At 41.0% G+C, this 18,075-nt stretch overlaps 1 protein-coding gene across 1 annotated transcript in view; it reads left to right on the top strand.

The window, feature by feature from the left end:
* The window catches only part of PLXNB2 (plexin B2), a 774,855-nt gene that overhangs the window by 558,135 nt on the left and 198,645 nt on the right, over positions 1 to 18,075 (top strand). Inside the window, exon 10 of the mRNA XM_078679101.1 lies at positions 5,027 to 5,180. Within this exon, the coding sequence (XP_078535227.1) occupies positions 5,027 to 5,180 (154 nt within the window). The remainder of the gene's footprint in view (positions 1 to 5,026; positions 5,181 to 18,075) is intronic.

The raw sequence follows: 18,075 nt of genomic DNA on the forward strand, positions 1-18,075 counted from the left end.
CTACACCTGTTTGTTAACACTGCCTCACTTCATCCCAGCCAACCCATGGGATGGGACGCCGCTACATAACCTAATGCATAGCATGTGAATCCGGAAAAGGATTCATGCTGCAGAACTAAATGGTTGCCTACCAGTAGGAGTAGTTATGCAGCTTGAAGAATTTTCTGGATTCACACGTGACCCACTCACCTCCCTGGAAATGAGAGATGATGCAACCAGGTGGGGAAGCAAAGAACAAGGAGGAAGTATACCAAGACAGAAAGAAAAATAATCTTAAGATGGGGACTACACACAGAAACATCCGGGCACACGTCGCACAGGGGACAATCATACCACCAAATGATGTACGGCGATGCCCATAGATTATAAAAAGACCATTCCAGAGCCAAACACTAGATGGAAGAATAATGCACAGCATGTTAAGCCAGAAAATTCTTCAAGCTGCAAAACTACTCCTACTGGTAAGTAACAATGTTGTTTCTTACCAGTAGGAGTAGTTCACATTCACATGCAACCCACCTCCACAAGATGAGAAGTCCTATCCTTAGTGACCTGTAGAGTGGATGGGAAAAAACATCTGAAGATGGCAACCACGCACTGAGGATTCAAGGAGCTGCATTTGACATATTCAAGGTGGTACCAGGAGTCAAATGGTCTGTCAAAAACCTTAATTTTTTTCTTTTAAACACATAAGGAGTACAAATTCAGCATTCCCGACGTAACCACTACTAGATGGTGGAATAATGCACCTCATGTGAATCCAGAAATTCTTCGAGCTGAAAAACTACTCCTACTGGTAAGTAATTGTTTAATTTCTTACCAGTAGAAGTAGTTTTACAGCACGAAGAGTTTCTGGATTTACATTCACCTGCAACCTACCCACATCTCCGAGATGAGATAGTCTTTTCCTTGGCGACATTGGAATGGAGGAAGAATCTGAAGATGCCGACCTCACACAGGATTCAGGGAGCAGCGTTTGACATCTTCAAGGCTGGACCAGGAGCCAAATCGCCAGTGACTTAAAAAAGGGCCAAAAACAGCATTTACTGGACCAAACCACTGCTAGATGGCGAAATAATGCACAGCATGTGAATATGGAAATAATTTAAGCTGCAAACCTACTACTGGTAAGTAATCATTTTGTTTTTCATTTCTGTGACTACCTAATGACCTTGGGAGATGTGCTCTAGGTGTCACAGCTGATCAAATTATGCAGGCCCTTTTATACACTGTCCTACTAGCTGGGGGTAGCAAAGGCAACACTTTGACATAAAAGTGTTGTAAATTATGGCTAGACAGTATTTAAATAAAATCACAGGGTGATAACTATGTTTGGTAAGTGTATAAGTGGAGGATGTGAAGGACAAGCAGATGAAAGGGCTTAAAATTAGAATTTTTGTTATTTGTTTGAAAAATATTTGCAATTCTTAAAGAAGTTAACGGCTGAAGTATTCTCCTGTTTGAAGTAGCTGAAAAGGCTTGTAACAGACTTGTCTCAGCATAGAGACCAGTGCTGTGGTGTTTGTGATGTCCCATGACCTCCAATCACATTCTGTCATTCTTTGATTTAAATACAGTTTTCTCTTCCTAATATTGTTCAATCAATTTTGATTGAGAACGCCTCTAAACCCCTGTACAGGTTAGACAAATGTAGACAGTGTGCTTCATAAACTGAATTTCTGCTTGCAAATGGAGAGAAAGTTCCTTTTTTCTTTTCTATCATGCCACCTGATTTAAGGGAGCTGAATCAGTCTTTTGAAATTCAAAAGATACCCATCCATACAAGGATACAAAGTTTTCTAAACTCAGAGCCTGAGGGTGCAGTTAAAGGAAATTGAACTAATTATGATGACCGCTATGGATGAATATCAATTATATTTAAGAGTTGATTAAAGGTGTCTTTGTGGTGACACATTTCCCAGCAGTTGTAAATTCTTTGCATTCTTACTGTTCTAAAAGATGCACATATTAAAAATCTAACATTTTCAGTATTGCCATTGCTACTTCAAAACAAAAGGAAGATCTATTGTCATGTGATCTACTAAAATTATGAAAATGTAACCAAGGTATCTTCTGTTGAAGCACTGTACACTGCTGCAAGTGCTCTACCTGGACCGATCACTGCTGACAAGATCTTCTTGTGAATATTTGAAACTATTGATCACTACTCTAAGCTTTTTTTCGGAACAAAGTCTAATATAAATCTAAAGAAACTAAATTGGAGCTGCACCACAACTAATCAAAAAAGTCCATAAAGGATTATCTATAAAAATTGAGGAATCTTAATTCAATAAAGAAAGTCGCTGCTAATGCAAGATGTATGATGTAGCTTGGCATCTGTTTAAAGCTTCAAACTGATAATCCATGTTGAGCTTGTGCAAATTGGTTGGCGTGATCCAATGCTCAATTATGAAGCTTAAAGGAACGCGTGGTATGATATCCATGGACCGGTAATGAACACAAACTTGTGTGCAGACGTTTCAAAGGAAGTATTACGCCAGGCTGCACTTCGTTTGAAGTGTACTAGTTAGGGTGGATAATATCCACCTTTATTTGCTAGTCCTAATTGAACTTGCACGTTCATTACCGGTTCATGGCTATCATACAACGTGCTCCTTTATCCGTCATATATTTGGGCATTGGATCATGCCAACCAATTTGCACAAGCTCGACTTGCAACCAGGACACAACCTAGTGGATTGTTTGTTGCCTCATATTGACAGTGCCCTGAAGACGTCCTATGTAAAAAGGACGAAACGCGTTGGCTGATTTTTTTTACGAATTGAATAATAAAGAAGAGAAATATCATATGTCTTGCATTAGCAACAACTTACTTCATTAAATTACGATTCTTCAATTTTTATGGATAATTCTTTATGGACTTTTTGGGATAGTTGTGGTGCAACTCCAATTTAGTTTCTTTGTTCTATATCCCCTTGTGATGGGAAGTGCTTCTGGACAGGTGGCACATTTGGGGAATTTGCACACAGGATTATTTTGCATCTAAAATGTATTGGTAATTTACGGTACAGGTGCTGCATATGTTTTTTTATGGTCCTCTGTCCCTTTTTGTCGAGTTTCTTATATTCAATTTAAAACCTTTTTTAATATTTCCTTTTATTGAGAATGGTTAAAACTGACATGTTTTCTCAGTTTTTCTTCTTCGTACAATACTATAGAACAGGGATTAAATATCTTTTGTTGAAGACTAGTTTAGATTTCTACATTTACTTCATTAGCAACCCAAGTCTAGGTGAAGTTTTTGTAATGATTATTCTTGTCGACATTTGGCTTAAATTATATTGGGGAATAAATCGCCTCTCAATCACTCTCAATCACTCTCAGAAATAGAAGATCTATTTTCATCATTCTCGTCCCTCAAAGCCTCTGCATAGCATTACATAAAAATGAATGCAATAATTATTTTATCTCTTACTATGATGGTGAAGAAAAGACAAATATGAATTTTACAAAGAACAATAATCTCAATAACAATTTGTCCTGGGTTTTTTCCAAGACCAGCCTTTGAATCAAGACAGCTGTTTTAGCCTCATCAAAGTCTTTCTACCAGAGGTGCTGTTTCTGTTTCTTTTATCCAGATCATCCCTGCACATCTCTGTAGATGGCAATATTCAAGCCCCTTTTGTGTATGCCCAGCTGCTCCATTAATCCTTTGAGATCTTCTATCCGCGAAGTCACAACTCTGCTTCAAAGAGGCCCAACCTTCATGATGTATTGCTCCCTCAATCTTGGGAAGCTGCCAAAGATGGAACCCTTGCCTGGGACTAATCTATTATTTACTACTGGGTGAACCATTCCCAAGTACCATGCTCTTTACTGCTTCTCAAAGCTGCATGCTCCCCATGGAGGAACCATATTCTCTGGTCATATTAATGAATAATCATTGCAGGTGCAGCTGGAAAGGTGGTCAGGGAATATCCTAGTTGTGCTTGTCCCCTTGAAGTGTGTTCTGGGGTAGATATTGTTAGCAGCTGACAGAAGTGGTTAGGCTTTTGAATCTTGGTGTACCATTCCCAGCAGTCTTTTTACCCAGAGTATTCGGTTTCCCAGGATCGCCTCCATTTTTAATGAAATTTCCTTTCCTGCATTGGCCCATGGACCATGAATCCAGATTTGTGACTGGATATAAATTACAATTGTTTTATGTCTGACAGTGTTGTGATCTTCAACTCCCAGCCCTGGCCTCCGAGGACACTGCCTTGGAAAATCAAAAGAACTGTTAATTTGACCCCTACTAAAAATAATCATGCTCAAAGTCCTCGGGTGGGGATGGTGTCCTTTTGTATATCTATAGCTCCAAACTACACATGCAGCCACTCCAGGAGTGCATCTCGAGGCAATGGACACAAGCAGAAGGGCACTGGAAAGATCTAGTGTTGATAATGACCAGGTTCAGCACTCTACTATGGTCGAACAGCAGCAATATATTGCTTGGCAGGCCTTTTGTGGATCCCCTTCCGCAAATGTCCCATTACCACCATGCGTATAGTGTGCAGTGAACATCCAGAACATGACTGTACAAAGTACCCTTCAGTACTAAGAATAGCATATAAACTGCCTGGGACTGTTAGAGGTCTTGCCCTCAAAGCCTTCTTCAAACTAGTTTGGAGCAATACATTTCTCATAAATATGGACAACATGACGACCGTGTATTACATCCAGAAGCAGAGTATCCACTCCCTCTAGCTTTTTGCTCTGGATCAGGAGATCTGGCACTGGCATTACACAACAGCATTCACCTGCTGGCGGAGCATTTGTCGATTGTGGAGAAATGGACCTGCTCAGCAGAATGAATCAACCGGTTCCACACGCGTGTCCTACTACACTATGAATTCGTGACGCAACACCTTTATGGTGTGTAGCTTACATATACCAATACTATACAGTGAATTAGAATAACAGCTGTTAAAATGTGCTTTCTTGGTGTGTCTTAGCCACTCTTGTTTCAAATAAGTACTATCCAGTTCACAAATTGTTGTTATTAACACATGGATTCTCATTACAGGTAACAATGACAGTAAGTCCTACAATTGCTTTAACCGATGACGACATGCTCATGTGTGAATTTGGTGACACAATAGAGCCTGCGCTGTTTGAAGGAGATGGAAGTATTTCTTGTAGCCCTCCTGCGACCCTCGATCCCACCAAAAATGGTGAAGGTAAAAAAGTTCTTAAAATCTGCTCCTATAATGCTTAGTGTTGTATGACTGCAGGATTGTCGGCTGTGTGATTGAAATAGACTTTATGCTTTTTTTTTTTAATCCTTCCTTAATTGGGCACCTGTCCAAAACATCTAGTGTAACCTCTGTGCACACTCCTAACCTTACTTCAGAGGTCTCTTCCAAAAATGATGTTAACCTTCCATGGCAAATGGTGCATTTTAAAAGTACCTTAATAGTACTCAAAAAGTTGTACTCCATCAGCTTCTTGATCAGAGGCTGCTTCGGGTGTTGTAGAAAAGATCTTGCTCCTGGCCTCAATCTCTTTGTCCTTACAGACATGAACCTATGCCTTAATTTCTCTCCCCAACTCTTACCTCCGATTGGGTCACTTCCTGACTCCTAACTGACTCACTTTCCTTCATCTGTGCAACAGAGGTTCTTCAGCTTCGCTGACGGAAGAACATTCTGTTCATCAGTGGCATAGGCTGTACATATCAGTAAGAAGTACTTCACTCCAATCAGTAACAAACATTGCTCAGACTATAGTACTGTAGAAAGACTGGGGGTTATCAGCATTCCTCCTGTACATGAATACCTGTGGAGTTGCGTGAATAATCAACCTATTGGGTGCAACACATCCATCAAATACACTACGCATAACTAGTACTAGCAGAGTACAGCCTAGTACTAGCACTGTAAACCTGCACAGAATAGGCAGCATGCACACTTGCACTGCTACTGACATACATGATTTATCTTGCTCACCCACCAGTCACATGCCTTGCCCACTCTCTTATTTCCCCTTCTAACTCACCTGCCTGTGGAACTGGAGCAGTATGTGTTTCTACCAGTTCGTAGGAAGAAAAGGCAGTAGGGACACAAGTGACATGGGATGATGGTTTAGATCACCAGTGTGTTTTCAGGGCCCAAGGAGTGCACTGAGGGCCCAGCTAGGTGGGGTCCCACAGACACCAGGATCCAGAGAAAAAATAGAGCGTAATTAAATAAACATTGTTTCTGGTCTAGCAGTCACATGCTGTGGTGCTCTCTAGTGGATATATTCCTATTTGCTGCCATATATCCAAAAAATGATTTATTGTTTGATCACTTAGGACATATATTTAAGATTATGTGTAGGAAAGTAGTCCACAATTAGTTGGGTGGTTATTTCCAAAAAGTCGTTAATCGTCAGACGATTTTGGATACACTAAAGACATTTTTAACCCTTTCACCACCCTATAATTTAATTCTCACTGCACACCTGAACTCACAAGTCCTGCTCCGCAGTAGATCTGGCGCCGAAGCACACTAAAGAGGCACTCGGCCTCTTTAGTGGGGCCCAATGAATGAAGCATGTCATCACCAGGTGGTGAGTGAGGGCTTTCTTAACTTACCTGAGTGAGGCCGGTTCTTTTTCTTCCGCTCCTTAGTGTGGTCTTGTTAAACCATATGACACTCTTTTCTTGTTTGAGACATAACCGGGGAATAAGAGTGTCACATACCTCTCCCTATCTCTTTTTTTGTTGGTATAGATGTTTAGAAGTAGACACATAGCGCCTCCATGTGGTATACTCTCGTAAAAATATGTGCTGGGGATAAGAAATAAGTCCTGCTACCGAGTACTGGCAAACACCATCACAAATTAAGCACTTTCGAATATATGCCTCCTTTCTGGTTATGTAATAATTGGGTCAATGCACAACCCTTTAGTTTTCTTAGTCTGACGTCTTAGGTGGGACTGGTATATCCATACTTTGGTTTCACAGGTCACTATTTCATATGACTCAAGCTTCACTTTACTAATTGGAACAGCGGCAACCCACATTCTGGTAGGGTTTAACATTTTGAGCCTCATCTGTAGCAGGCATGGTCTGGCAGTTTGGGCTATTTTTAGCAGGACCAAGACTAATTTGCAAGTTGCTGGTCTCTGTCTCAAGCCTCATATTGGGCATAAAAGAAGACCAGGAACTGAAGTGATGAACAAATAATTACCCATGGCTGAAATGACCCAATTTTATGTCTCACCTTGATTGGCACTTTTAGTGGGGCTTTTTGTCATTTTTAGGTCTCGGCTCTTGACAGCGCATGTGATGTGTCGAACAGAAATGCTGTATCTACTTTGTGGGATTTAGCCCTCCCAATGGCTTCCCATTTGCTGGCTCCATAATTTGTCTTATTATTTCTCCACATTTGTCAATGACATGCATTTGTCATGCCTCTTCCTGTGTTTACTTATCCCCGAGAGCAGGGACCAATAACACTATCCCTCCACTGCACTCATTTTATGACCATTTAGGATCTTCTTTTTTCTTGGTTTACGAGCCCTCCTCAGGAGCGCTGTTTTCTTTCACTCCGGCAATATTTTTTCTGACTGTTCCGTGCCCCCATAGCTGCTTTTCCTATGTTTCTCCACAATTACTCCCACCTTTAAAAATGGCACGCAAACAGAACGTAGCATCGGATGCATCGGAAGTCCAGGATTCCACCCTTGTTTTTTTTCTTGTTTCCCTTATTGTGCTTGTGGCCTGAGACAACCTGACACATTTACAGCCATGTTTATTTCAGTGTGTATAGGAGAGGAAGGGGAAGCTTTCCCCAACAGCTGAGGTGAGCCATAAAAACTTATTAGAAACAGCATTTCAGATGGTACTGTTTAGGGGAAATCTCTTAAAGTCTGTACGGATATTTGAAGACTTTAAGGTGCGAGAGTGGTTGGAGACACGAGGGGATGACATAACAAAAATGTGTGCTTCTTTCTTCATCCATGTTTAGTTTCTACACCTCCCCCGTTCTGAGTTTTGCTTCTTTGCGTTGCGTACGGATTTTGTTTCCAGCTTTCCGTCCCTTGTTGGCTGTCGTTCGCAGCATGTCGGGTGCTGTTTTGTCAGTTGTGCATGTGTGTGTGCCTGTGGAGAGCGGTTTAAAAACTCTTAGCCCACCCATGGGGAGGGTGGTTGGGTTTGCAGTGGTTTTACTGCCGTTGTCAACTGGTTCTTTTCTCACCTCCTTTCTCCCCGTGACACCGTCCTGCCTCCCGTGACACCTTCCTGCCTCCCATGGGTGCTTTATTGCTGCTGCTTCTTGTTTAAACGACTTACAGAAATGTTTTGAAGGTTCTACGTTTGATGGTGTTTGCAAATTTAAAGAAAGAAAATCAGCACTTGTCCATTGTGTCATTCAAAATGATTTTAATTATTGTAATGTATGTGTTGACGTTTGTCTGCAGCCTGCATGCTAATTAGTTGAATCCCCGCCTCGACACCGTCTCTGCATCAGTTGAATGTAATTAGGCACTCCCGTTTTGAGGGAATTCTAGAGATGGAATATTCCGTTTTTCACATTGGCTGCCATTTCATCGAATGTTCTCCATTCCAATGGCAAACATACGAAGAAACCCCCTGGTGTCCAGTAGGGGCATCTCACCACTTATTACTTATTGTAAGCAGCCGTGGTTTACCATTATTAAACTTTAGTCATTTAATCAGCAAAGTAGGATATAGCCTGTTAACTGCATTTGCCCAATTGGAAATATTAAAAACAGGTTGAGGAAATGGTGCGGTTTAGAAAATAGGCCATTATTTAATGCTATATTTTATGTTTGACGTTTTCCCTTTCCCTCTTTGTTCTGAGCTTTCCCCAGTCGGGGACGCACAAAGCCGGCTTCTTGCACCAAAGTGTACTCTCTTGCGCATTGTGTGCTGTTGCATTCAACAAGATACATTTGCTGATTTGAAATATTTATGGGAAGAAGTTTTTTTTATTGATGTGCCAAACATAGCCTGGCTAAAATACATTAACATTGACAAAGCCAATAGCTCTTGCATTGCGAGACCGATTGGCTTTGCCAATGATGTTAGTCTATTTCTAAGCACCAACATTTTTTCATCTGCCAAACAGGCTGGGAGATTGTGATTTTTTCGCATAAATATTTCTAGTGCAGTATTTGCAAAACAGCCTAGGCTTTACTGAACAATGTTGGCCATTTTATATGAAAAAATTATGATTATTTGTATAATAAAATAACACAGTGGCTGTGTATTTATGTCTTATTCAAAAAGTCTGAGCCACTGCAGCGTTACCTTGCTACTGAGTCCCACCAGTTTGCTGCACCTATATATTCATCAAAGGTTTGAAAGATGTTAAAGAACCCTCCTTGTGTTAAATGTATAAGCTGTCATTTCTGATTTTAAGCCTTCACTTGTTCGACTCTGATTTTTAATGTGAATTAGGATTCCTCCTCTGGGTAGAATATTCCCAAGTCAATCCGAACTTTGTTCTCAATGAAAAAGCAACTTTCTAGAGTTGCATTTGGCACAAAAAAGATATACCCTCTACGATATAGCTAAGGTTGAGAAGCTTGTGATGTGAAGTTTATTGGTAGCTTGTTGACTTGTACTGTTTTGGTTGCAAACGATCAAGGTTATTTTCATATAATACAAACTACTTCTACTGAAGCACATTTGCTCTTTGCATTTCTTCAGATAAACAGCCTGTCATACCTAAAAGTGTTCTACAACTAAGTCAGTTTCCTAATGTTCTCATTTTTAGGTCTAGCCTGGGCAGCGCGTGCGCTGCCCTGCGGGATGCTGTATTTAAGTATGGAATAGAAGCCCCGTCCACTCTCTGCCCATATTTGTCATTGGCTTGTGTCATTGTCCTTCGTAAATGCTGGATTCTGATTCGTTATTAGGCTTGTTAGTCCCTCCTTAGTACAGCCTTGTCTTCATTTATAACCTCCCATGAGGACTGGCCCTTTTACTTCGGTTGTTACACGGTAAATCTTTTTTAGTCTGGAAGCACTATTTTCTTTAATGAGTTTCTCCTACTCCAGGCACAACATGCTTTCATGCAACCTTTAGCACGCCATGCGTGCTTTCACATTCCGAGCAGCTGGGACAATGGTGGCTGCTTCTTTGAATAGATCTAACATTTACAAGAGTTTGAGGTATTGGCATTGTAAATGACAATGCCTTTTATTCATGTGTTAATCAGCAAAACAGATAAATAAAAGGCATTGTCATTTACAATGCTAATAGCTTAAACCCTCGCCAATGCGAGACCTATTGCCTTGCAAATGCTTGTTTAAGTTCTGGATTAGGCTACTTTGTTTTTTCATCAGCCAAATAAATCCTAATAAAAATACATGCATTCAAGAGCTCTCAAAAGCCATCTTCTTCCACTGGTCAGTTCAAGTGTCGTTCACCTTTTGCCTTAGCCCATCAAATCCTCCAGCAAGGGGTAGTGGGTCAGCCCACTTCATCCATTGATTAATTTTTCCTGATCCCATGTGACCTGCCTCATGAAAATGATTACACTTCAGTCTCAGGGCTAGTGTTCCAGGGTTACTCCGTCATTAGTATATTATAGTGTTTGGCATTTTTTGCATATGTTTACAGAAAAAGATTTAGTGGGCTGTCAAGGACTGTCCTTTTGATTTTGCCAATGCTTGTCTAATTGTTTGTTCATACCAGTGTCCGATGCTATTGCACAGGCCTGCTGGGCTCAGTAATATACCTGTATGTCCAAGATTCTTGGTGATTAACATAAGGTGTACAATACTGTTTTTTAAACTTGTACTCTCATATTTGTTAGTTGTACCTTCTAAAATGGGACACATTCGCTAGTCCCAGCTTTTAGTTTAATTGGCATGTGTGATGATTTTAACATAGCTTTCTAGAATAACAGACTCTCCCCTTAGAGTTCCCCAAGTTCTTATTAATCTACAAATGTAACACTTCTGTTATTGCTTTTATCGCGTACCACTTATCTAGTTTCTTTGTAAGAGGCCATGTAGTGACTGGAAATATTTGGTATATGAATCTATTACTTTATATAATCTTTATACCGTGCTAGTAAAAGAAGTGTGCCAATATCACGTTATTTAAGCAACTGTAATAAACCCTAAATCAATAATTTTTCCTGGAGTGAAAAGGGAAGGCTACATTTTATTCAGCCCTGCTGCAAAATTGAGGTGAGAAAACATGGTTTTCTGCCTTAGAGACTGCATGTTGCAATGACTGTAAACACATTTGCCAGTAGTCACGAGGCCTCTTCAAATGTGATTTTGCCTCTATGAATGTATTCCCTTTTTTCATGGTTTTCAGTAAATACTTTTTATAATAAATATGAACAAATTTCTTCTTATAAACCATATACCCAAAGTTTAGTATGCTAATGTTACTCTACCCGACACAATGCCACTCTACTCAACTCCACTCTATGCCATTCCACACCATACAATGTCACTCCACGCCTCACAATGTCACTTCGCTCCACATCATACAATGTCACTCCATGCCTTACAATTGCACACCATACAGTGGAACTCCACACAATGCCACTCCACGCAATGCCACTTCATTCTTCACACTACACAATGCCACTCCACTCAGTGCCACACCACTCCACTCAAGCCAGTATATCTTACATAGGCAAGACCTGATGGCTTGGACAGTGCTTGTTGGGATTTGGCACAGACTACAAACGCATCCTTTGTCACTGTCCCAACTGGCTGATCAACCTTTTTACTAACTTCGGACAACACTCCTTCAATGTTCTCTTCTCAAGGGCTTCAGACTTTGTGTTTGGACTGACCTCCTTGCTTCACATATAGACGGTCGCTTAGCTTGCAGTTGAGCTCTCTGCACTGCTGGATATGTATGAGTCTTAAAAAAGGTAAACCTACCTCCATATCTGAGGCCAATCTTGACATATTTATCATTATGTGTGATAGTGGTGATTGTTTCTGTGGCATGTGAAGATAAGTGATATTGTGACTCATTTATTTTCATACCTTACTTCATTGTTTGTTATCCTGTGCCTTTGACTATTGTTTCTCGTGCCTTTTCTGCTTATCCTTCCTTATAATTGCTTTAGTGGCCGTCTCTCAGTTTGTAGGCTAATTAAGCTCACCAAAAACATCAATTGTATTGCAATTGCATTTATATAGTGCCTGCTACCCTTGATGGGGTGTTGAAACGCTTTTTCGATGAGTAGCACGCTACATCGGAGCCCTGAAAGAATTAGTGTTAAATTAGTATAGTGAAAATGTGAAAGTGATTTGAGTGGTGGAAATGTTAGTCAGTTATTTGGATTGAGAAGGATAGTGGAGGGATAGAGAAGGGAAAAATGTTTGCATTTATATAGCGCTTTCTACCCCTGATGGTGAGGGGGGGGGGGGAGAGTTTGAAGTGTTTTTTTTCTTTTTGGTGAGTAGCACGCTACTTCGGAACCCTTAAAGGATTATGATGGTTAGCATATTTAAGTATCTTCCGCTAGTGTGATGGAAATTCAGTTTTATCACTTTAGCTATTCTGCAGATACTTAGTGTGAAACCTCTGAAACAATCTTGATAAAAAATGCACGCTGCAGCCAATAATTCAGTTTCCACAAATAAATTGTGCAATCGTGCACAAATCACAGTTGCAAAGCCTGTTGGCTTCTAAAAATGGTAACTGCGAAGGTTACTTAGTAAAGATATACATTTACCATAATGCATAAAAACAAGTGATAGCATGTTTTCGCCATTCTGAAATATGATGTACTGTTACAGTACTTTAAAAACAATTGTGGTGCTCTATCTTGTAGGTTATAAATAAGCCACAAGTATATGCGTACCCTATTCATAAGAGTCGGAAAATGGAGTAGGAGATTAAACAGCATGCCAGGATCTTCTGTGCAGTATTATCTCAGTAACACAGAGGTTATATTGGATACTGATCAAAGCCTACATTTGGCACTACACCGATCTGTGAAGCAAAGAATGTAGACAAAATCTGGTACATAATGATTCCCTGCAGGAAACTAAAATAAATGGAAAAATGTGTTGATGAAGGGTTCATCAGTCACTGTGTTGGAAGGCGTAAAATGTGTTGATGTGGCTAAATGTTTGAGCCCATATCCCTCATTTTATCTAAGGATGGTTATTAGGTAAATATCTTGAAAATTAAGAAAATGACCTCAAACCAGTTTGGTTTCCGACCTGTAGTCCACATCTTTCTTCTCCAGACTTCCTTTCACAAACATGAGAAGAAGGCACTGCTTGAAATGGAAAAATAGTAGTGCAGGTACTCTGAACCAGAGTACCTGCTTGTTTCTGAGAAGTGCCGGTACGCTCCAATTAAAAGCATTACGTCATTCTTGAGAAGTGCCGGTACTCTCCCTCTCAAAATAAAAAAGGTGCTCAGTACCGGACAGTACCGGCCCATTTAAAGCACTGGGAGGAGGCGCAAAGGGCCCGAAGGTCAGCCTCCCTTGTCTGGCACTGATGAAGGATGCTTTAGTGATGAGTGCCTAATGTTGCTTCCAGCACACAATGGTAATTTTGCCCCCCAAACAGTGATCTGGAATCTACAAACTAGCTGTACCCTGCCACGCGTTGCTGTGGCTCAGTCTGGTTAAATGGAAGAGAAAAAAGAGTAAGCGCACGTTTCTAATATGTTTAGTTTCACAATGCTTGTGTGCAAACAATATGTTTTTGTGTCTATTGTCACGTTGTGTATATATAAACACGCGCTAATTTTGCAAAGTGAACCAACTCCTCCCTGCTCCCTCCACCCACTTCCCGGTGTACCATCCTGACACCAACTGTTCATCCTAATATATGTAGACTATTGTCTCTATGCGTCCTTTCTTAATGTTACAAAGTGAACCAACTCCTCCCCCCTCTCTCCACCCACTTCCCGGTCTGCCATCCTGACACCAACTGTCCATCCTAATATATGTAAACTATTGTCTCGAAGCGTCCCTTGTAGTTTGTTGCAGAGTTTCATATAGCACGAACTTGACCCGAATCGGGTATCGCGCGCTTTACATAGCACCAGTTACGTTACATGAGGACACACATTAATTTTTGTTGTTGCGCAGCAACCAAATCGATAAGGTCTGTTCGGCCTTTCGATTAAAAACATGCGCGTATTGGACACACACGTATTCTAATCCCACGTTGTGTGTATATATAAACACGCGCTTAATCGAATCCAACATTGTCAAATTTTCAAATCAATCGGTGAAGAACTTTCGGAGATGTAAGATTTTGAACAAAGGAACATAGACATTTTTATGTGTCTGTTCGGGCTTTTGATTAAAAACATGGGCGTATTGAACACGCGCGTATTGGAATCCAACGTTATGTATATAAAAACACCCCCCATTCTAATCCAACGTTGTGTCAAAATTTCAAAGCAATCAGTGAAGAACTTTTGGAGATTTGCGATTTTGAACAAACAAACATTTACATTTGTATTTAAATAGACTAATGAACACCAATGCACATGCAAGATATGGATGTGTTCCCTGCTTTTTTATGTTTCTTATGCTGCATTATATGTTTATATATAAAACTTATGCTGAACATTCTGTGGCTTTGGATGGTGATTTTGACACGTGCAATGCTTGGATATTAATAGAAAATAGCTAAATAAGGAAAGCTTTACACATTGAGGCCCAAGAACCAGACAGGCAAGTGGTGTGTGTGCTGCACTCATTGTATTCATCAAATCAAAAATGGCAATATTATTCATCACATACATAGTGTGAAGAAAGGGGTTTATTACATGGTGTGATTGTGCAACCTCACCGTGTAATAAACTCACCAACTTGTCTTTGGTCCAAAGTGGCTCGTTTGCAAAATCTTAGCCCAACTCTGGATAGCCATGGCTTAGAGCAGTCAGGCTTTGTCAAAGGAACATGTGCAAAGCATTTAGAAGTACTACGACAGCTGAATACGAAAGAGACATGACACCAGTAGAATCCAGCATCAATTTATCAAAAATAGCTCCTATTTTGGGGAATTCCTATTTTTGGGAATGTTTAGACACCAAGACGAACAAAATCCATTGGAGGGTTCTGGAGATATAAATTACTAAGCAAAAAAGAAATCACTGCTTTTCATTCAAATCGCAAACAAGCATTGGCAACTACTGAGGTTGCATGGAAAACTTTTGTAAAGTTGTCAGACTACTCCAGCCCACTGTGGGTGACCAACTCCAGCAGGGAGTGAGTCACAGGGTCCAGTCATGCTTGGCGGGACAGTTATCTTGCAGTCCAAATAGTCTCTAGTCCAGTCCCAGGCTTTATGGACGAACCGCCATCGGCATCAATGAGTGGTCCTGATGCAAGGGATACTGGATGCTAAGGATGAGGATCCAGTGATTGGGGCTCTTCCTCGGGCCACCCCTCAGTCCATGAACATGATCGAGTGACTTTGGCTACGGGGTCGATGTTCCTCAGAGTCCAGTTGAGGTCCAGCCAAAAACCAGTTGACGTTGATCTACTGGTCTCCAATTACAGCAAAAGCAGCAGTTCCTTTTAACTGTGGCTAGTGTCCGTCTTCGGTGACCAAACTGCTCTCCGAGGATTCTCCCAGGTTCAGCAGCATTAGGTGCAACATTAGAGCATCGAGACGGTCTTCCTGGCTGCACTTCAGTGGTCAGGTAATCTTAGCTAACAACTCACCCAGGCAGGTTTCTTCAGCTTGTGTGGCCCTGTAGCTGTAACAGAAAGCCAGCTAACTGACTCTTTCAGTCACTTTTTTGTCTTGGGCTCGAAGATGACTTCTCCTTCAGCAGGGCACCACAGGCACAGTCCTCTCTTTGCTAGCCCAAGGATTAGCAGGTGCAGTTGAGTCTTTAGTGCAGCTTCTGTTTGCGAGGTCCAGGAGACTGCACGGCAGCCCTACTAAGGTCCTCTATAAAGTGCAGATGTGATCTGAGGTTTAGGTACCAGGGGTGCAGTTTATATGCCCATTAAGGATGTGTTGGCTACTAGCCAATGGGCTACCAAGTTCTCTCCCGCCTGATTACAACTTCTGTCAAGTGTGGTCTCTAGCTGTCTGAGTGCAATATTCTGCCCACTTCCAAGGTGTGTGGAGTTTGGTAGCTCTCCCTAGAGGTGTCACTACCTATATGCTGCACGCTTATTGCGAGCTGGTTTTGCAATAGCTTTGCCCACTCTGCCCCTGACTCCAGCCTGTCTACTAGAACAAAAGAGCAGTCCCTCTTGTGTGTGTCCACCGTTTGCCTTTCTACAGCAGATTCCCTTTTGAAGCTCACTCTTTGGGCTCACACCTCGTTTGGCCTTCCACCTCTTCCATTGATAGGCTCCTTATGTTCCTTCCTGAGAGTCAGTGACAACTCTGCCCCCAAACCCCCCCCCCCCCCCCCCCCCCCCTCCGCGCCCCAGTAGCTCCAAAGGCTGTCTTGTGTCCAGCAACTGCAATCTGTCACTGGAAAACTTGGGCAATACAGTGGCAACTTTCTGAACTTACCATTTACTTAAAATTACATTAACATGTGCATAAAGTCGGGTTTAGAGTAATATTTCCTTTGATACCTTGAAGCACCAACTTTAGTAGTCCTGAAGTTAGCATAGCTGAGTTATCAGCATGGGACCCTAGACTCGACAATGGGGCTGCTAGCCTTTCTACAGTAAAAACGACACATAAGGGTTCTTACTTTTAGGCCATAACATGTCCCTCTTTTTAATATACTGCACATGACTTAGGGCTCGATAGGCCTAACTTAGGGTTGACTTGTATATATTAAAAAGGAAGGTCTGGATCTTGTCATTAGTTTAAATGGCTTATCAGTTTGAAAACTGCTCTGCCCGGCAGCAGTGGCAGGCGGAGAGCCCTGCTTTGCATTGTCACAATCGTGGTAGCAAAATAACTGCTGCAGTCCACGAGGGACACTTTAACTTAACCGCATGCGCGCTAGCGGTTTTCCCGCTGCGTGCTGCGTTTTTTAAAAAGCCGCGTTACATGACGAGCTCAGCTCGTCATGAGCGTACGAGCGTCGTCACTCATGACGAGCTGAGCTCGTCATGAGCGCGGAAGTGGTTAAAGGATATGGGTACCCCTAGTACCATATACTAGGGACTTACAAGAAAGTTAAAATGCCAATTGTGGGTTAGCCAATTAGACATATGCTTTTTAAGGATCAGAGCACCGGCACTGAGGCGTGTCTTACAGGGATCAGTGCGTTATCGGAGTCAAAAAACAGGAACATCAGTCCAAGACTTTGGGGGGTGATTATGCAAAAAGAGGCATTTCCTAATACATAGTCTATATGGATGTATGACGTTACATCGCGAACTTTTACAACGCACACTGTTAAAACACAATTTTTACAACGCAGATACATTTACAACGAATGCTTTTACAACGCATGACATTACATAGCAGATGCTATTACAACGCATGCCATTACAACGTAAGTATAGGTAAGTATATTATTTTTTTAAATGTAATTTATTAAAATTTAATTAATGTAATAAATTAAATTATTTTTTAATTAATTTGTAAATATATATATTTTAAAAAATAGTTTATTTTAAAAAGAACAATTATTATTAAAGAACTAATATTAAAAAATAATAAAATTATTAAAATTAATTATTTAAATTATTTAAAATTATTTATTTAAAAACTGAACCCTAAAAATACCAGTTACCCTGAACCCTTAAAATACCCATGTACCCCATAACCCATACCTAGCCCTGAAACCTAAAAATACCTCTGTATCCCAAAACCCAAACCTAGCCCTGAAACCTAAAAATACTCCTGTACCCCAAAACCCATACCTAGCCCTGAAACCTAAAAATACCCCTGTACCCCAAAACCCATACCTAGCCCTGAAACCTAAAAATACCCCTGTACCCCAAAACCCAAACCTAGCCCTGAAACCTAAAAATACCCCTGTACCCCAAAACCCATACCTAGCCCTGAAACCTAAAAATACCCCTGTACCCCAAAACCCAAACCTAGCCCTGAAACCTAAAAATACCCCTGTACCCCAAAACCCATACCTAGCCCTGAAACCTAAAAATACCCCTGTACCCCAAAACCCATACCTAGCCCTGAAACCTAAAAATACCCCTGTACCCCAAAACCCAA

Source organism: Lissotriton helveticus, chromosome 1_1 (genome assembly GCF_964261635.1).
Source record: "Lissotriton helveticus chromosome 1_1, aLisHel1.1, whole genome shotgun sequence".
Lineage (NCBI taxonomy): Eukaryota > Metazoa > Chordata > Amphibia > Caudata > Salamandridae > Lissotriton > Lissotriton helveticus.